The 21,072-nt window shown below is 47.6% G+C and overlaps 1 protein-coding gene across 1 annotated transcript in view; it reads left to right on the top strand.

Moving 5' to 3' along the window:
* DAAM1 (dishevelled associated activator of morphogenesis 1) overlaps positions 1-21,072 on the top strand; it is an 81,751-nt gene that overhangs the window by 2,105 nt on the left and 58,574 nt on the right. The window contains exon 3 of the mRNA XM_062630790.1: positions 18,503-18,726. Within this exon, the coding sequence (XP_062486774.1) occupies positions 18,544-18,726 (183 nt within the window). The 5' untranslated portion in view covers positions 18,503-18,543. The remainder of the gene's footprint in view (positions 1-18,502; positions 18,727-21,072) is intronic.

The raw sequence follows: 21,072 nt of genomic DNA, 5'->3' as shown, positions 1-21,072 counted from the left end.
TGCGGAAGAGGATGGGATGGCTGGAAAGCCTTGGAATGAGACACATGTGGTGCTGAACCCACCCCTGGTTCATGTTCGGCACCTAAATGAATCACGTGATGTTTTTCCTTCAGTATTTATCACCAAGAGCAGCTGAGGGTGGCCACTGTGCTGATGGCAGTGTGGGGCTGGAAGATCTTCTTTCCCCTTGGTTTCCCATTCTTCCCAAACTGGGGTGGTAGTGGTTGGGTGCCAGGATGCTGGCTTGTCATCTGCGCTTGCTACCTCACGTATCGTGTCTAGCATGCAAACTGTGGACAAGGGCTTGTAGTACATGCTGCTTCTGTCTTTGGTTTAGATCCTTTTAAATTAGAAGCAGCCGGTGCCATCAGCTTCTCTGCTCTCCTGTGTGGTGGGAACCTAAATTCTTGAGGTCATTAACTTTGTCTTAGCCCCTTTCAGGGATTACGGGATGCGCAGCAGGGCTCTGCTCTCTTTTCCCAAAAGAAGCTCATTAGAGGTGTGGGGCCAGGGTGAGGGCATCAGGGTCTGCAGGGCTTTAGTGGGTTCAGTAGACCCAGTGAAACGTGCTTGCATAGAGGCTAATGTTGAAGTCCATCTCCTCTCTGCATTTGTTGGGGTGAGTAAAGACAAACCACTGCGATGGGGTATGTGTTGGACTCTGTGCCACAGCAGAGCTGAAGCTGGGCAGGTTTCCCACATCGTGTTCCTCTCAGCCAGCTCCCGAGCGACAGTTTAGGGAGATGCTGGCAAATCCTCTGTCCTCTCTGGAACCAACATCATGGCTGTCACAGGTGGCACCAGGTTCCTGATGGCCCTTGCTCTTTCTAGTATGCGTGGGAAAAGTCTGACTTGATGCAAATATTCTTAAAGAAGGCTGTTGACCTGATTTTTTCCATGATGTTTACCCAGCTGGAAGGCTGGTGGAGGTTCAGACGACATCTCCTGAAGCGCTGGGGGGTGTGTGATATTGCTCAGATATTGCACAGATATTGCACAGATACTGCTCCTGCCCAGCATGGCCCCTCCAACCTCCAGCAAGCAATGCTGGAGGGGGTGGTGGATTACTAATCCCCATGCTAGCGGTGTCTGTTTGCCTGCTTCAGTCAGTCTTTTGCAGATCTGCTTGGTTTTGGCTGAGGGAGAGGTGTGGGAGCGGAGTAATAGAGCTGCTCAGAGTTGAGGAGGGTGAAAGCATGGAGAGGAAATGAGATGGGCAGCGTCATGGAGGCAGATGGTCAAAGGAAAAGGAGATGATTTGGCCTGTTTGCCTGATGCGTTAGAAGCTGCTCAGTTAAATAAAGCATTCACTAGGGAGCTACATTTGGCTTTTAAATATGACTTTGGAGCATGGTAATGCTCAGTGTTGAGCTCTGCTTTCTGTGGTGAGCATCACCTCCTATCCCCACCTCCCTTTGAAGAGCCTCCCCTGGTTAGAAGTCCACTTTGGGGCACAGGAGGTGCAGCTTGGTGGCCATGTGTTTCATAAAGCCCTTCCAGTTCTCCCCAAGCTCCTTGTCACTCCAGACTGCCAGTCCCTTGGCTTCTCCCAGTCTGGCCGGTGTGAGCCTCAGCGATCAAGTCTGACCATGGGTGCCCTCTCCTGTGGAGGCCACTGTGTGCCAGGGGGTTTGTGACTAACTGGCTCATCTGGGGTGTGCTGGCTGGTCTTCCATCACCTCTCTTTGAGCATCCCACTTAAGGCAGAGCTGATGCTCCTGTGGCTTTCTTATGCTTTTGCAGGATTGTGTGTTCTTTCAGCCCCCTGAAACACTCCTCCAGGAGACTGGAAAATGATTTTTTTTTTGTTTTTCCCTGGAATACCTTGTTTCTTCAATTGTCCCTTGGTGCAGAACTGAAAGTTCTTTGAGTACTTGGGCGTCCAGCTACCTGGTAAAGGAAATTTGCAGCACTTAATTCCATTTTCTACAGGATTTACATAAAACTATTTTGAGCTGTTTTCCCTCCTTGGGCCCCAGAACTATACACCCCTGTGATGGAGGATGACACAGACAAATCCTAAGGATGGGGGTTTCAAATGATGCTTGCTGTCTGAATAGTTCATCTCAGTCCAGGATGGTGAATATTCCATCACACCATAGCCACCCTGTGGGGACAGGCCATGTCCCCCCCTGCAAGCAGATTGTGACCACTGGGTGCCACTGAGGTGCCTCCGGGCATGGAGCTGACTCCCTGCTCTCACCCTCCACCATGTGCCCACCAGCCACCTCCAGACATGGCAGGGGAAGGTTTGAGGGGAGCACACACCCTTTTCCTCATAAAACTCCAAACAAGAGGCTTGGCCTGGTTTAGATTTAGATAGAAGCTAATGTTTCAGAAGGGCTCTGAATGGGATAATGGCTTTGATTATGGCAGTCTGAGATCAAGGGAGGGCTTTTAGGTTTGCTGGATCAGCTGGAAAATATATTGTAGTGTCTAGACTTTATCATCCTCAAGCAAGGCTTTTTTTCCTACTCTACAGAAGGTCTAATCAAAAGCCCACATAGAGTTGATAGGAGGGCTCCTTGGAAAGGATCCTGCTCTGTGTTTTCTTCGTGTCAAGAAGCAAGTTGAAGGAGGTGAAGATCAGCTTTGGACTTTGAAGGACTTCTGAGACCCTGCCTTACAGGGTCCTTTGGTGTGGGTGGAGCTGATGGGTCCTTTGGTGTGGGTGGAGCTGTGTCAGCAGTGGGGTTAGGAGGCTTGGGGATAGGGACTTCCCATGTGACAATTCCCAGAGCGGTTGTTTCTTCCAGCTGAGCAATGCTGAGACGTTTGGCTGCTGTGGTTTGGGTCAGCTGCTCAGACCAGCATCTCCCACAGCCATCTCAGTTTTGGCTGTGTTAATAATAACAAGCGTTCATGTTTGTTGGTGTTTAAACAGAACTTAAGCATTTCTTGCTTCAGTGCAGAAAATGTATGTTTTTCTCTCTTTCCTTTCCGTGTTTTTTAAATATTTTCCTTTTATTTTATTTTTTATTATTTTCCCTAATTCCAAAGGATTAGAGGCAGAGGAATGATTTCATAAAGTGCTTAAAATAAACTCAAAAGCCTGCCATGAAGGTGAGGACATCTAGCCATGTGCATTGACTGACTCTTCTTGAAAGCCCATGTGGCAGTCGAGTTCCATCACATTTGAAGATGCCCCACTGAGAAAGCAGAGGCAGTTTTTTTGCTTTGAAATGCTGTTTTCTGCACAAGGTTCTTGGGTGTGCTGTGGCATGTGTTGCAAAAATCATCATCAGCCATCTCCTCCGTGCATGCTGCAGTGCTCTGTGATGCTGGCACTCAATGCCTAAGGCTTTGGTGGTGTTGCAGCCTAGCTGTGAAAACTTCAGCTAGAAGCTTTGGAAAACATTTGGAAATGTTTTGGAAAACATTTGGATTGAGGATGTCATAGTTCTGCGTCTGGTTGTTTTCCTTTGTTTTCGCCTTGAACGAAGGAACTGCAGTTGGGTTTCTGGTTTTTCTTTCCATCTTTTAGATATACTTATTTCCAGGGATGAATCAGAGCAAATGTCAGAATGTAAACAGTTTAGTTTGAGAGGAGCATTGTAAAATAGTATTAAAACTGGGCTGGAAAAGATCTTGAGAGGTTACCTTGTCCCCAAGGCAGAGTCGGTTGAATCAGTGCATCAGACTGGAAGGCGATCGTGTTTGCTGGGAGTTGTTTTCTCATAAATTATCCAAAGAGCAGAGGCAAAAATCTACCAAATAATGCTGTCAGTAAGTGTGTGCAAGCCTCCCTCAGTTTATTCAAACCTTTTGTTGAATAAGTGTTGAAAATTAATGCTGGGTTTGTTCCCAGAGCTATTCAAAGTAATATTCCAGAGTAACCTTTTCCGCTCTGGCATTTGCCAAAATACTGCAACTTTCATGGATGAGATGCATTTACCCATAGTCTGTATTTGATGTTGAGCCGTCCCTGTTTTGCCCCATTTTGGAGACAGAACCCTTGAAGCCCCACTGCGACAATGAGCATTTTGTTGCTTGTGAATTAGACAAGAATTTTCAGTTCTCCAAGTGGTCGCTGACTGAGTTGAGGGGGGGGTAGCAACAGAAAGCCCCCAGACCCACTCCAACAGCATGGAGTAGTTTGGGATGCTGCAAAGCCAGCCCTGTGGAAATCAGCAGCAACCTGTTCCCTTGACATCTGCAGGTTTAGATAAAGCTGTGAGATCCTGGGCAGTGGTGGGAGAGGACAAGTGTCACTAGAAATCCTTTTCCGTTGATTGAGGGGGATGACTTCCAGTTGATTTCTCCTTCATCTTCCTCTATCCCAGCTTTGTGTCTTGAGCAATACATAGAAAAAAGCTATAGGCAAGAGCCCAAGCTTAATCCCCTCGCCTTTTAAAGGCACTGCAGAGCTCCAGTGGGTCTTTATCCTTTGCTTTATAGTCCTGATTTCAATGATGAAAGGTTTCGAAAGGGGTTCACCTGTAGCCAGCTGGATACTGGCTTGCTCTCCAGCCAGCATTGTATAGGTGTTAGCATCCACACAGCCCAGACGGTGACTTGTTTTCCTTCATCTGGTCCCTTCCCCAACCAATTAATAGTAGGTGATAGCAAATTTCATCCACTTTGGCCATGCAGCAGGCCCCCTCCCCCGCCCATCTGTACGTTTAAAGTCAAGATGGCTGGCATTAGCATTATTGTTTGGCCAAATGTATGCAGAGATATCACGGCTTAGATTTGTTACAGATGGGTTTCTGGATATAGTCTAAGGCACTCTGCCAGCCAATTTTATATCTGTGTAAAAGTGATTGGCATCCCTATAAATAAAACTGCTGTGGGGTTATAAATCTAAATATACTTAAGCATTAAATTATTTTTACATCTCAAGTGGGTTGCTATCCTGGGTTATCATAAGCAAACCATGCTTTTTGCATGTGTGTTATCCACAGCTCCAGAAATGCAGCTTCTATGGCTTTGAAATATTTGTTTCCCTTGGAAAGACATGTGTGTGAACTATCCATGAGTTCTTGTGCCATGGTAGGATGAAGGGCCTCTTTATAATCATCAATTGAAATGACCCTGTCCTGGCGACTGTTCTAGATAATGCTCCAGAAGTGCTAGTGGCTATCATTATGGGAATGTGAACTCTTTCTTTTCTGGCTCAGAAATGAGTATGGCTTTGCTGCAGTATTTAGTCCCGGTGGCCAGGTAAATACTATTTGTGTGGCTCCTTGGTGCTGGGAAGGATTACCCCAACAGCATCTCCATCCATATCCTTGGGCATGGAGTCTCATGAAGGATTTCTTCCCTCTGTGCCGTGGGCTGGGCTGCGTGGGAAAGGGGGTCTCATTTAACCATCCCTGCTGTTGTTTTGGCTATGGGAGCCAGGAAAAACGTTCCCCAGAGCAGCTCCAGGCAGTGCTGTGAGCTGGGGAGGTGCAGAGCCGAGGGAGAGCCTGGCCAGCCACCTACACAGCCAGGCAGCAACGTAGGTGCTGGTAAATCTGGCTTGGTCTTTGAACAGGCTTATGAAAACACTGGGAGCTGCAACCTCTGGTTTCTTTGGGTTTGTTTTCCTTCCTTCAGAGTATTTGCATATTCACTCAGTAAATGATGAAACATAGAGCACATGTGCCTGAGAGGCAGAATATCAGCTGCCTTAGTTTCTCAGTAATAATATGCATCATTGCAAGTTAACCTGTGATTTTAGCTTAGTTTCCTGATGAAAGGGAGCTCTAAAGTTGGTCTGTCCATCTGCTCCTCATCCTCTGTCACTAACAATTCATCAAGTCCATTGGTTGGTTTTGTTGTCTCTTCCAGGTTTATTTTCATCCCAAACATGTGAAGCTGCTGCAAGCTTTGCCAAAGCAGGCATCAGGTTAGAAATATGTTGTGGAGATTTTTTATTAAGGGAAAGGATGCAATGAAAACTCAGTTTGTACTAGACACCAGGGAATACACACAAATGTTACGAACATCCATGCCATGAAGAGTGCTTTAGTTGGATTTACCCCATTACAAGACACCAGAGAGCCCACGCTGCAGGACTCTGCACAGACATTTAGGGGGTGGGGGGTGATATGTTTGCCTATGTGAATTCTCTGATGTCTAATAAATATAAGTTCATCCTGCAGCCGTAATATAAATATGGCTTTTATTACTTAGGTTCACAGAGGAAAATCTCTTCTTTGTTAGTGTGGTATTCCCAGCGCTGCTTACGCCACCAAGTGTGGTTTCTGTCATGCAGTAGAGTTAACACAGTCTCGTAGGGTCTTCAGAGGCTGGTAGCAACATTTGCATATCTTGACCCTTTGCTGGAGCTGGTTGCAAGTCTGCATAACATTCAGCATTGTAGATGAATGTTACACAGCAGGGGAGGCTGGTGGGATTCAGCATTCTGAAGGTGGGAGCTGGATGATGGTGTTGAAGCAGCAGATGGAAAGGAGAACCTATCCAACTTGAGTGGTGGGTCCCTGCCCCTGGATTATTTCTAGTGCACAGTGCTTGAATTGTAGCTGCATGGTGGAGGTAAGAATTTGGCATCTGGGTTGTGTCCTGGAGGTACCAGGTGTGACGTATGGCTTGGACAGACCAACTGTATTTGACAAACGTAGAATTGAAACAAATCACCTTGCCTGGTGCAGGTAAGGGCAGAGATGACCTTGGCCATGATGTGACCCCTGCTGTGTGGCTGGTGCCAGCAAACAGGGAGGTGGTGGCCTCTGGGAATGACATTCCCATGGTCTCTGTGTCCTGCTGCAGACTGGTGCAGTAGGGGAATCTCTTTCTCCCCAGCAAACAGACCCTGGCTGGCATATGTTACAGGCTCTGGAGGCCCTGGCATGGGTGCTCAGAGCATCCATAAGGTAGTCTGGAGGTTATGTTGTGACAAGCTGTGCTCAGTGCTTCTGGGAGGTAGCTGCTGGTAGATGGGTCGTGCATGAGTATATCCTTGCATCACCTTACGTCTCACAAGTGGGAAGGAAGACCCTGAAAGACAGCCACCTACTTCCCTGCAGGGATATGACAGGGTGCAGATAGGACTTAACATTCACTGTGTTCTTGGTGAGCTGCCAAATGTTTGCATATCTGCCTGGCTTTTACTGGTAGGTGTCAATACTTTTTTCCATGCTTGTTGTTTTGTTCTCTGCTTTCCAGCAGAGCTTGAATTCTTTGCTGTGTTGGGTTGTTTGGGGATTTTTCTCCCTTCCCTTTCCCTAGTAGAGCACAGCTGAATTACTGGGAGCCCAGACTAAACCTGTCTATTACGCATTACCCGATTAGACGCCATGGTAATAAGCACTTAAATCTAAAGCTAGATTAGACAGGGAGCAGTCTAGGGCTGGATTTGCATAGCACGCATTCCTTTTCCATATGACGTGTTGGTAAATCTACTGAAAGTGAATTTATAGAGCGCTGGCATGCTTCAAGTGCTCCTGTTGATGCATGTGTTGCTCACCCCACAAGGCACTCAACTGGGAAAAAATGCCTGTGATTGCCTGGAACATGCTTTTTCTCCCTTTCTCCCGTCCTCTCAGCTTGTGTTGTAGTTCATGGGGATGAGTAGCTCTTGTCAGCCTCTAAAAACCTGCATTAATGGGGTTTTGAAAGGTTTTTGTCCATGAAGGAAGATACTTCAGTGTGTTCTCTCTTCCTGTGGCATCTTTGATGGTAGTGGAGTGAATCTGGAGTTTTCAGGTACCTAAATCCGTTTGTAGCTTCTTCAAGCTTCTGCTGCAATGGTACATGTCTTGTGCTGGAAAATGTTGTGAAGATCTGCTATGCAAAAGCCATTTGATTTCCTTCCCCTGTGGACAGTCATGAGATTGTGTATGATCTCAGGATCACTTTCTCTTTTGAGATGTTTCATTAGCATGTGTTTAGGGCATCCAGACTGCAGTGTTAATACGAAGCAATAGGCTACTGTGGTTAGACACAGAGAAAAATGTTTGTCAAGGTTTAGGACAGTGGCTAGGCAGCAAACCTGCAGGCCCTCCATTGTAGGGAGGGGTTCGGGATGGTGGAGGTTCAGGATGTTCTTGTTCCATTGTCGGGAGGATTGAAATTGAAGTGCTTGCGCTAAAAGCTAAGCAGAAGACAGCCTTACCCAGCCTGTTCCTGTGGTGACCTCCATCTCATGGCAAAGGTACCTTTGGGTGGCTCTTATATTGTTGCAGCCCCTGAGACAGTGGCTTTGCTTTTCTGTTTTAAGGGCTCTGCTAGCCATTTCAGGAGCCTAATGAATATGGCTTATCCTGCTTGAAGACTTTGCTTGGCCATCTTGAGAGTTGTAGCATGGACATGAGTAAGCATGAATCAAGGAATTAACACTCAACTCACTGTGCTTCAAACTAGGTTAGACCTGCTGGGCCCCACATCATTATCAGTGGCATTGTCTGGGATGTTGAAAGATCTGGCGAGCTTGTTAATGGAAAGATGCAGCTGTGAGTGGCTCCTATTGGCACTTGTGCTGGTAGAGGTGTTTCAGCTTCAAAGCTGCTAAAGGAACAGGGGTGTGGTTTCGGGTGTTAGGGAAACTTTCTCACTGGAGAGCTGGGCAGACCTGATGTCAGTCAAATATTTTGCCCTGAAGCCAGGAAAGGAGCTGAGCTTTGAAGGAATGTCGGAAGGTGCTGATCACCAGCAGTAGGGTGAAGCCTTGCCCAGGTGGCAGGTGTAGAGACCTCTGCAAGGCCCTACCACCACTCAGCAATAATGAAACCATCCCCGTGTTATCGGCACTGTTTCCAGCACAGATCCAAACCACAGACCCATGCTGACTACTATGAAGAAAATTAACTCTACCTCAGCCAAAACCAGCACAGCTTGGAAAGGGCCAGGAACACTGAGGACTGGTTTAAGGACTCGGGAAACTGATAGAAGTGATGGTGTTGAACATGTCTACAGAGGTAGCAGTGGGTGTGTGGAAGGGAGCTGGCAGACTGACGACTGAAGAGCGCAGTGCTGTACCCCAAGAGCAACAGGTGACATTGTGGCTTTCTGAGCCTGTGTTGTGCCTGTGATTGCTGCTAGGAAGGTACGCTTGTGCTTGTGGGTGCATATAGAGTGTGAGTAGTCCCCAGTGTGTGAACACCCAGACTGCCCTCCTGCAGTAGATGGAATTCAATTAAAAAATTCAAACACAGTTAACTTCTTTCAGGATGTCTGAGTTGCTCAGGGTCCCCTTGGGTCATTTTTTCAAGTGCTTCTTTACAGTTGCAAGGCTGTTTTGTTTTTTGTTTGTCTGTTTTGGTTTTGTTGGTTTTTTTTCATGAAAAGGGAGATCATTATATAAATGTGGACAGGGGTGGGAAGCTTATATTGTAATTTGCAGCAGGTGCAGTGTGAAAACCTGCAAAGAGAAATCCACTTGTATATATAGCCCTGGTCAGGAGTGGCCACTGTCACTGTCATGTTGAACCTTCAAAGGGTGGTCTCCTCACTTTGCTGCAGGGAGGGTGGAGAGGCTGATTTTTTAAGTGGCATATAGAGATGGAGGCAGGCAGGATGCCTGAAGCATTAGGGATGTTACATATGCCCTGTTTAGACTTCGGAGTGTCTGGGGAAAACGGATTTGGTTAAATCATTGCACAGAAGAAAAAAAACCCTGTGTATGTACTCAGCGTGTATAAATTTGGTTTGTATTGATGCTGCTGATGTTGATACGTTCCTGGATTAAGCATTAAAATAGCCTCTATTGATTTTTAAATGCATCCCCTTGGGACCTACCTTTGGCCCATCCTAGCAGTGATGGGTTGGATGGCTGCGGAGTTAGCTCTTCCTTACTCCCTGCCATCAGTGAGAGGCAGGATAGTTAGGCAATTAAAATTCAGCTCAGTTAAGCTGGGTCCTCTGAATTGCAGGTGGTGGGTTTGAGAAGCTATCCTGGAAAGCCTGAGTCTCGTTCTTCTGTGGCACAGGGGGTGCAGCTCCCTCCCAGTCAAGGTGGGCCTTCAGCCGTAAGCTACATTGTGTAGCTTGTACCTAGCAATAATATAAGCAATATATGTACAATACATGTATAATACGTTGCAGAAATGTAAGCAAGCCTTCCAATTAAATTCACTTGTTGTGCTCACCTCTTTTCTTTATCATGTTTAAATGCATACAGGCTTTTAGTGTAACGTGATAAAAATTGCTGCTTTTTCCCAGACTGGGTGGGAGCAGACATCACGTTGGAGCTGTTGGGATCACGCTGTGCCTGATGCAAGCTCATATGTATTGTTTCTCAGTGTTCAGCTGCTGAAGCATGGGGAAGTATTGGTGTTGCACTGTAAGGAAAGGGGCCAGCAGGCCACTTCTGCCATCAGACATATTTATCTAGGAGTTCTCAACTCCAGGTTTGTACTTTAGAGGGAGATATCACTCTGGATTAATATCAGGGTATAAAAATCTTTACAGGGAATCAGCATTGCAGATGGGTAGGCAGCTGACAGATCTGACAAATGTGTTTTGTTTGCTTTGGGCAGTTGTGGACTACAAGTTTAATGATATTCTGAAGTTTAATGACATCTACCTGTCAGGGTCTCTGTTAGGAATGACTCCTATTTACAGCAGCTTCCACCCAGTTTCCATTTTGAAAGAGGAAAAACCCAGCTTGCAACAGACCACAAGCTGCATGAACATCAATGGTTCCAGTAGTCTCACCTTAAGCATGGATAATCCTAAAAATCTCCAAGCACAACCCAAAACTAGCCCACTGGGATTCAGCCGGTAGCTTCTCATTGCCTCGCTGTGATGGTGGCCCCACGGCAGACGTGGCTGTGCTGATGGACTGGAAGCGTCTGCTGCTGAGCAACTTGGAAACTCCAGTTTGTGAAGCCAAATTAAGAGGTTTTACAAGAGGAAAAACCTGCCTGCCTTCCCCCTTGGTTTTACACTCGAAGAGCCTGTCTCACCCTGGGGATTACTGCTGAAATAGGGAGCAGTGAAATGGAAAGCTCAGCAGTGAGGCTTTGCATATGATATATCAAAGTCACAGCCCAAATATTCATTGGAGGAGCAGGGCTTGAGGCTGGGGGGAGGGGGTGGGAGGAAAAATGGGGGAATTAAAATAAAAGAAGCTTTTTATTGAGCTATTGTTCTCCAGGAAAAGGCTAATTGGCAAACAAATATCCTCTTCCAGTGGGAATACCGATCCTCTCTCCCTGCTTGCCAGGTTGTTGAGATTTTACTGACAAAATTTGCATTGTCAAAGGGAGTAGTCAATGCTGGGAGTGATCTCTGGAGCTGGGAGTATCTTGGAAATGCAGCGACTTAAATCCACATGATTTCAGATGGAGAGGGAAATATTGAGAGGGGAGATCTACTTGCAGTGGAGAGGCTGTGAGGTGGTCCCAGTGCCTGACATCTTGGGAGGTTTCTGATCACTGAAGCTGCTTTTTCTGGCTAATTGTATGTCATATGGGGGGGGGGGAACTTCACACACCAGTATTATCAGCCTCCTGGAGGTATTTCATGCTTTGTGTGAGCATTTTGCTCCTGCTGGGACCAAAACAAGCAATGGAAATGGAGTGGGGCTGGGTGATGAGAATGGAGCTGGGATAGAGGAGAATGCTTGCCTTGGAATACTCAGTGAGGCTGTAAGAGCCCCCTGAGCTGCCCAGAGGTCTTGCATACTCCCTCTTGACTTTTTTCCAGCCTTGAGGACTGCCTGGCCAAGGCTTGGCATCACCCAGCCCGGGCACCCTCAAAAGGCCCTCTGAGAGACCAGGTTCAAGCAGCAAAGGACAGCTTTTGTGAGGGACTTCTCTGCAAGGCTGCAGGTTTTCAAGAGAGCCCCTGTGATCCCTCCCTGTGCTTGACCTCAGCTCTGAAAGGGCCATCTCTGCCTCTGAGCCCCACCACAATGCAGCACCAGCAGCAGCTGTCTCCCCAAAACAAGAGCAGGGTGATGGGAGCACCAGGGGGGATGCTTCCCCGCACCACCTCTCCTTTCTGCTGGGTTTTTCTGGCTGACTTCTGACGCCTGTCTAGGGCAGGGGGATGCTCCAGCATCCTTCCTGGAGAGCCTCCAGCCACCTCCACCTCCCTCTGCCTTCTTGGGATGTCTCTTTGGCTTAATACATCTCTGACAAGTGTTGTGCCTGGATTTCAGGGTGTGAATTAATTGGGGCATTTAAGGCAGCAATATGTGACTTGAAAACTCTTTCTTCCTCCCACTGCCAAACCACCCCACTTTTTGGTTTGCTTCTGCAGAAGAAGAACCGCAAATCCACCCAGCTGCTGGAAAAACGCATGCATGCGTTTGTAGAATTGGGTCGTTTAGCACCCTAGTGAATATTAAGAAATATATATATATTTATATAGGCTCTCAAACTGGGTCTTTTCTGTGGTGCCACACTTGTCCTTGTTCCTGAAATAAATGGCATTTGCCCGAGCTGATCTGCTGGAGCTCCTGTAAGAAGCTGTCTGTAGTCGTTTAGAAGATCTGATGCCTGTACTCAGCTCATCACCGATTAAGTTTACCCTTTAAGTGGAGAACTTGTGACCTTCTTTGGTGTTACTGTCTAGCTAACTGGGAGTCTTTCAGCAAGGTTTGCTTTTTAATCCTCCAGCAGTATCTTCTATGCTTGGATTCGTCTGTGCACTGAGTTGTGCTGGTTTGTGCCATCACATGGGGGTAAAGGGCTGTGTGGGAATCCCCAGATGAGCTCCCAGTGGGGAGGATGGATGCAGCAAGCCCTCAGCATCTTCTCCTTGTACCCGGGCTTATTTCCATGCCCTGGGGCAGACATGGTCCTGCAACACACCAGCAGCCCTCCCCTGCTGGATTTTTGCTAGCTTGCCAAACTAAGCAGCGCTGCTCTGAGGATTGATTTCAGTTGGAGAGAGTTAAGACAGATCCCATCTCATCCTGCTGTGCACCACGCTCTTCCCCTGGAAAACTGGATTGCAGAGTCAACAGCGCGTGTGCTTCCCTTGTTGGCGAGCTCACTTGTGCCCTGGAGAAACTACTTGCAAGCTGGGCTATTGATATTCTTGCATCAACCTTCACCACACTGCTCTTTTCCCTGAGTAGCATCATCAGCACCTTGGGATGGGAGCCCAATGCAGAGACGCACAAAAATGTATCTTCTGGCACTTTGGCTGACTGCAGTAGATGTGTGCAAAAAGGAGGGCTTTTCTTGGTGTGTTACAAATTTGTGAAACTACTTTTTTTTTTGCCCTCACTGGTGAATATACAAGTGTTTACTGGCTCTAAGAATAAACTGGTTTGATTTTTCTCGCTGCACCCTGAATTTTACCATCAAGCCCCTGAAGCTTATCTGCCCTTGAGCAGATCAAAATGTTTTCTTGTGAGACAGCAGGCCCAGATGTATGCTTGAGGTTGTGACACGTGCCACAATAAAAGGGAAGACTACAAAGAAGAGGCAACTCATTTTAGGTGAGTGTTGAGTTTTTCATAACTGTGGCAGATGGGGTTTTCAGGGAGCAAGCTGTGAGCCTTGTGACTGCTGGCACAGGGGTGATATGCTGGTGGCCTTCAGGTGCCAGGCAGCCCAGGCAAGGTTTGCAGATCAAAACGGTCTTTGTTGGGTTCAAGGAGTATAACAGGACTACTGGGAAGTGGAAGGATGATCGGGTGTAATTCAGGATTTGGCAGGGGTATTTATAAATATGTGAAACCCAAGTCTCTGTGATTTGCTTACACTGAGAATTACGGCTTTTGTGATTTAGTGGTGAGTCAGGCTCCTCCTGGTAGCTGGCTTTCCTGCACCATCCCCTTTCCTGGCTGCTTGTCACAGGTGGATGGAGGAGGAAAAAGCAATTGTCACATGCCTTTTAGCAGAATGTTTTGGGCTTTTTCCCCCTCCTGCCAATATGTATGGATATCCACTAAACACAAACGTTCCCCTCCTGTGCAGCCTGTGCCTGCAAACAACTTTATGCTGGAGAAGGGGTTTTTGGAAATTGGCATGGAAGCTTGCAGCCAAAAAGTCATCCTGGTTGCTTTAAACAGGGACACCCATGTTGGGGATGCTGGCACCATGCTCAACCTGGGAGCCATGCTAGAGGTGCTGGTTGTGGGCTCAGGTCCTCCACACTTCTTTGTTGGAGGAAAAGGAATCCTATTTCTGAGCTTTTCATCCACACAGAGGCTCAATTTCAAAGCTTGTGTTTGTAAAATTAAATAATGCTTGGATCCCTCTCATTAAAACATGTTTCTTTGCACCAGCTTTGGTGCAGAATGAAACAGAGCAGTTTGTTGCTCTTGAAAGGGGTGAGCAAAACACTGTGCACACATTTCAGGGGGCTCATGGTCAGGACCAGACACTGAGAAGAAGTCAGGTTAGTGAGCAGAGCCAAAGAGGTTGCCAGCTGTCTTGGGTCCGTAAGGTGAAAAATCAAAACATGCCCAGGGAAGACTTTGATGCTTCTCAGCATCTAGAATTTGTTTAAAAAAAGGATGCAAGGTATTTAACGGGTTTGATATGCACCCCAGCATTGCGTCCTGAGTTGTGTGTTATATATGTGGGGAGAAGCAATGAGGGAGGGTGCACCATTGCTCCGTGGTGGGATGGAACAAGTGTAGTGTGAGTGTGTGGGATGTCCAGTTTCTGCCTTCTATGTGCTGTAGAAAGTGGTCCAGGCCACCTGGCTCTAGCACTTGGTGAGGGTGATGGTGTGTTCCAAAACTGCCTGCTGAGGCCACTTGCCTCCCAGCCACCAGCAGCCAAAGAGGTCACTTTGCAGCGATGGAAGAGAGTCAGAAAATTTCCATCCACCAAGAGCATCCCAGGCTGTACCGAAACACTGCAGGGTAGGGGGAAGCAAAGCTTGGCGTGATCCAAGATGCTTAAATTGGTCAGGGCTTGGCAGAAACGTCAGTGAGCATTACTGCACTTGCGCAGAAATATTCACTCCTTGTGTAGTGCACTGAAATAAAGCTCCCCATTGAGAAAGAGCTCACTCAGGATTTTGCATCTTTGTTTTGGGAGGGGATGAGAGAAGAGCCAGAAAAACGACATGCTAATATTCATATTTGGGGATTTAGCTCTTAGCTTCTGGATGTGTTTGGAGGCAGGTGTGAAGGGGAGCGTGCCCACTCCTTTGCGTGTGGTTGTACCCTTGCTGTGTATTTTTAGGCTGCAGACCGCAATGCTGCAATACTGGTGCTGGCTTTAAACCAGCTTGTTGGGGCATCGGTCACAGACAGGCTTTGGCAGCATGTTGCTCCATGTGGGCTGATTTAGCTTGCTGAGGAGGCTGTTGAATATGCAAGCAGTAATTGCTGCTCTCCTTTCCTTAAAGTAAAGGAAGAAGTGACACTGGGATCCAATCTTCTCTTCTTCTCTTAGTGAATGATCTCATTTAAGCACTGCTCAGGGCAATGTAGGCTTGATGCTTTTTTTTTAAGGCTGGGGGAAACAACAAAACTTGTCTCTCAAGCATCACGGAGCTGGAGCCCGTGTCCTCTGTCCTGTGTGGCAGCTGCAGTCAGTCCTGGTGGAATGCTCATCCTCTTCTCTCTTCCAGGGCTTCCAGGCTTAGCCTGTCACACATTTCCACCCTTGTTTCTGTGAAAACAAAGTTGTTTGGGAATGATTCAGGCCCATCAGTCCTGCCTTGAGATCTGGGGTTTGGCTAGATGTTCCCTCAATGACCATTCCTGCACTCTCTTCCCTGGCTCTGTACATACAGGGCAATTAAACTTAATTTATTCTGGCTCTCTCAATACTAAAGGCCAGAAGGCACCATTAGATCACAATCTGGCTTAAATTTATTGATCTAATTAGCACTCAGAGGTATAAATGGAAGGTGGGAGCAGGACACTTAACATACGATGCTGTGTGGAGCTGCTCCCTTCTGCTCTCCTTAGTGCAAGCCTCCAGGTTGCCAGGGGCTTTCTTCTCCTTGAATAACTGTTTTCTGTAGGATTTGAGAGAGCAGAGAAGGCTGGACTTTGTTCTGATGATGCAGTCTGCACTGTCTGCAGCTCCCGATGACCTGCCAGGGAGCCATGGTTTGATTTTGATCCATCACGTCAATGAATGTTCATCAGCTATCTGAAGGTTTAATACTATCTGCCTGGTAGCTGACATTCTCTCTCTAACCTTTTTTAGCTGGTTGCAGATAACCTACAGCCCACTCAGCCTACACTATAGGGTAGTTTGTTTTGTTTTCTTTTTCTTAATTGTTTATAGATAAAACTGAGGAACCTCAATAGCTCCAGAGCTGGAAGCAGCTCAAAAATACCTTGTTTTGGTTGTTACAAGACCAGGTTGGATGAGGCCTTGGGTGATACGATTTAGTGTGAGGTGTCCCTGCCCATGGCAGGGAGGTTGGAACTTGATGATCTTAAGGTCCTTTCCAACCCTAACTATTCTATGATTCTATGAAATCTAAAATAAAATCTTGCCTTGTAGTCTGTCATTCAAACTCATTGTAAAGCGTTGTCAGGAGTGTGTACCTCTGAATAGCAGGTGTTGTTCTGAAAAAAGCTTTCCGTATGCTTTTGCAAGCCCAAGTCAGAGCTGGTATGTAGCAGCAGGTTGTGATGTTGAAAAGGGGATGGGAAATGCCCCATAAAAGAGGAGAATGGGTATGTTCGCTCCAGACCAGCTGCAGGAACCGGGTAAGGTCCTGCTCTGTGCATGGCTGTATGCGTGGGCTGGGAATGACCAAGCAACCAAACTTGGCATAGCTGAGGATGTGCAGGTCAGGACCAAGCTCCCACACCAGACACAAAGCACCTTGCAGCCGCCAGCAGCTCAGTCTGTGTCCTGCTCCTCATGGCTATTCAAAACCCAAACCTGCAATTTTTTTCCTCCATGTTAGAGGGAGCGAAGGTCTGTGTACCTTTAGATTTGTGTTTCCCTCTCTCCTTTAGGAAAGAAAATCCTCAGCAGGTTCCTAAACCCTCCTAAGACTGAAGGGATGCCAGCAGGCTGTTAATGGATTTGCTGCGGTGCTGGCTGCTGGGAGCTGTGATGAGAGAGCTTTCATGGCAGCTGAAATTCCTCCGGTGGCTGCATTTTTCTACTTCCAAGATCTAAATGTGAAACCAGATTTGGGGCTCTTCAGGAAGGGGGACCCTCCAGACTGGGCATAGAGTTGCACAGCCTGGGATTTTCCTGCACGAGGCCCAGTAGCTGTTTCCAGTCGTTCATGGTTCAGCAGATGATGACACCATGTGCTAAAAACGTGCCGTCAAAGATAATTTCAAGAGTCAGATCATCTGTTAAAGTAATGTGGGTAGAACCAAAGTTTTCTGCAGGGTCCCTGTTTTGGGAGGACATCATTTACCATGCATGCAAATGGTGGTGCAGGGTCCAACCCTGGGTCTGCCTGCCTCCAGTGCAGGGTCCCCACGGGCCACAGCAGCTGGCTGTTTGGGTGTGTGAATCCTTAGTTGGAGGGTAATGGCTGGCTCCAGGGAGATCAGACGCTTCTCTCCAAACGCTGACCTTTTTCCTAAGTCTCTTTATAGCTTTGTTAATAAATCTGAGTCATCCTTATTTCAACTTTCTGCATTAACCTTGGCTGTTTGTCCTGTCTCTGAACATCTCAGCATCTTGTTTCGCAGTTAAAACGTGTGTGTGTGTGGATTTATAAGACAAATATTTAGACGTTTGGGTTTGGGTTTTTTTTTTTGCTGGTTGATTTTCTCAGCAGGGTGTTTCTCTGTTACCTCAAAGGTGAATCTCATCTTGTATTGTTGATTTGATATTCCCATTTTTGGGGCAGTATTTACCTGGTCTTTGCTATTATTGGTTGGGTTAAACACATCTCCTGCCCTGAGCTTTGCTCCCAACTTGAGTTTCAGAAATCAGCAAAACCTAAGCGACCCCTGGTGTGAGCGGTGCATGATGTGGGCACTGCATAGGAAAGTCTGAATTACTGGCACTGTGTGATTTTTTTTTTATCAGTTGAAATTGCGTCCTGTAAATATTTACTGGAACTCCAAGGAGGATTTATCTAATTAAAGCCAACTAAAACTTCCCATGAAAAAAGAGCTGCCCATAGGCAGTTGTTGGTGATGTTTAGGGACATGTTTAAGAGCTAGGGGGAGAATATAGGATATTTTCTCAGCTCTGCTGCCATTTGTGGCTTGAGCATCCTAAACCATGTGAGGTTTTCAAGCACCAAGTGACCCATGCTGGGGACCACGCACCTGGTGGCCCCAAGCACATCCAGCTGTTCCTGTCAGCAGCCTCCCAGATTTGCTCTACCCATGGCCAGACTTGAGATGGGGGCTGGCTTGGCTGCCACAGCACAGGGATGGCAGCAAGTATTTGCTGGGGCATGCAGCAGTGATGGGGACTAGGACCCCTCTCCCCATGGGGATGGCAGTGCATTTCCCCGCTGCTGCCACCTTTGGCACAAGGCAAAGCCAGTGCATTTATTTTAATTCACATGGTCATCAAGGTTGCCAGGACTGTAAAGTTAAATCTGAGGAGAAATATTTGGCATGTAAACGCGTTTCCATTCTTCCTATCCATGCCAAGCATGTGGGTGGCTTTGATTCCTCCTCCCCTCCATAGGATGGGAGTGCAGCGCTGCAGGGCGGCTGCTCAAGCCTCCAATCTTCTTTTCCCCTCAGGATCTAGTGCCCAGGAGGGAGGGACGCAGAGGATTTTGGCCATGGCCCCAAGGAAGAGGAGCGGCCGGGGGATCTCCTTCATCTTCTGCTGCTTTCGCAGCAGCGACCACCCGGAGATCACATACCGGCTGCGCAATGACAGCAGCTTTGCCCTGCAGACCATGGAGCCTGCACTGCCCATGCCACCGGTGGAGGAGCTGGATGTCATGTTCACCGAGCTGGTGGTAAGTAGGTTGCTTTTTATTTTACCAGATCCTCCCCTTTTTTTCCTCCCTTCTTTCTAGTTTCTTCAGGCTTGGTTTTGAGTTTCTAAGCAAGTTTTGGTGTGAAGGGAGCATCAGGGGCTAAGGCTGGGAGTGATTCTGCACTGAACCTTGAGCTCTACTCGTCCCTGAAGTCCTGCCAGTTTGGGGTGGTTTCTCTTTCTCATTAGAAAGCCTTGATTTCTTCAAGCAATGGCTGGAGGCTGGTCTGGCTTTGTGTACTTCCAGGGTGATGCAGAGGTGTCCAAGCCAGTAAAGCAGGTTGTTCCCTGTAGGGACAAAGTAATTTCACTTGCTAGGCACTCTGCTTCACAGAAATCCTTGGGTGTGGGCTAAAACAAGATTTGGAGAGTCAGGGTATTGTTTGTTTATCCCTCCATATCAAAACTCTGAAAAACTTGGATTAAAAAGAAAAAAGCCAAAAAAAAGCACTTTTATCTCCTCTAGGCGAAACCATTTTGGTGTGGTTTGTTGGACAGACCCAGAGTGCTCCAGTCTGAGCTGGTTCAGCAGTGAAATGAGGTTTTTCTATGGAACTTTGATATGTAAGGGGAGCTGTGAATTGCAATGCTGGTTGGTCACACCTCATGTTATATATAGCATGTCCCATTAGATGCCAGGCAGCATGGGTTTGGTGAGTCAAGCCACTTGGAAAAGGAGAGCTCCAGGTTGTATTTTGAGAGCCAGTTTTGTCCAGAACATCCTTCTCCATGGGTGGGCGAGACATCCAGCACAATGGAACACCTTATGCAGCATGGTGTGGATTAGATATCCCTGCAGCAGGACTCTTCTCACAGCAGTCCTGCAAAATGCCACCAGCCAAGTTTGGTTTGTTCAGGTGGAGTGACTGCCTCTGCTCTGCGTTTTTCTCCGCTGATAACTTGGCCAAATCAGATTTTCCTGGGGACATTCTTTCCCATGGAAAACTCTCCCCATGCCCTAGCCAAACGCAGCATAGGGGCATGTTGTGCTGCATCTTGGTGTCACTAGCCAGGCTGAAAGAGGCATCTGTGGAGGCTCACATGCTAGAGCCCCACCAAGCCTACGGCACCTCATTTCAGCGCAGTATTTTCAAAGCATCTCCCCAAAATTCAATCAGGTGCTTTTTGCAGAGGCTGTGCTATGGGGACCCCCTGTGTGCGCAGCATGGCAGGAGCACAGCATGGCAGGAGCACAGCATGGCAGGAGCACAGCAAAGCCTGGGACCCGTCAGGTCTGGGTCGTGCTCCATCGTGCTGCCAAGGTTTTAGGGGATTTTGCCCAGCTAAGGGTGAGAATAAGACTCAGAGGCAGCTGCTGCACCAAGGGCATGTTGGCAGCAGGGGCCATGCTGGCTTCCTGGAGACTGATGTTATACAGGGAGGGGGACAGCAGGTGCCCACTGTGCTGCTGTGCAAGCAGCTGCAACCCCCTCAGGCTCCCCAAAGCCTCATCAGATCTCAACCTGAGCCAGTGCTGAGTGGGAGGGAGGTACCTCTGGGTACAAGAAGGCAGATTCCCATTCAGGGAAGTGAATTTGTGAGCTCACACCCCCCCTTCCATTACAACAGCTCCTTCTTGCTCTCAGTAACCTGTTGGTGTCAGGTATTAAATTTCAGCATTAGTTAAATGGCTTGGAAAGCGTCCCACTGTTTCTGTATAAACCCACTGTGTAACACTTGAAAGAGAGACAGAGAAGGCACTTGGAGGTGCTGGGCTCATTTTTACACCTGTGGGAGCCTGATGCCACCTGGCCTGTCATGCTCAACTGTCTGGAGAGGGATGGGTTGTTCCCACTCTGGGGGACCAAGGGTTCCTCCAAAATCCTTGGTTGTCTCAGTCTGCTGGGTTGAGGGATGTCGAAGGGGTTGGAGGGGATCTGGAGGCTTTTCTAGCTCTTCTCTTGCAGCTTAATAGTGATTTTTCTACCCCATTTGTTCCCATTAGGAACTTTTGAGTGTCAAGGTGGAAGATTCAGGCCTGGGATGGGTGGTATCTTTGGGGATGTTGCAACCAGTGTGGACAGTCCTCCTGTAGAGACCAACAATCCAGCAAGGTCCCTGCTCTGCAAATCACAGTCTGCTGCATACATCAAAGGGAAAAACTCTTTCTTTTTGGAGCCATCCTGCAAAATATTCTCTGGGCATTGGGTATTTTTAAGTGTGCCTGTTTGAGTCAGGAAACATCCGTAGCGTGAGAAACTGGTGATTGTCTCATGCCAGCGGCAGCGGACAAGGGCCTGAGCTGCAGAGGGACGTGGAGCAGCTGTGAGTGCAAGGTCAGCTGAAGGCTCAGTCTGCTCTCCCAGTGTCTGTTTTATGGCCTGCT

Source organism: Pezoporus occidentalis, unplaced genomic scaffold (assembly GCF_034315485.1).
Source record: "Pezoporus occidentalis ecotype Australia unplaced genomic scaffold, CSIRO_AGI_Poc_V1 ctg36, whole genome shotgun sequence".
In the NCBI taxonomy this organism is placed as follows: domain Eukaryota; kingdom Metazoa; phylum Chordata; class Aves; order Psittaciformes; family Psittacidae; genus Pezoporus; species Pezoporus occidentalis.
Note: the sequence above shows the minus strand (reverse complement) of the source record. Positions and strands in the feature narration are given on the sequence as shown.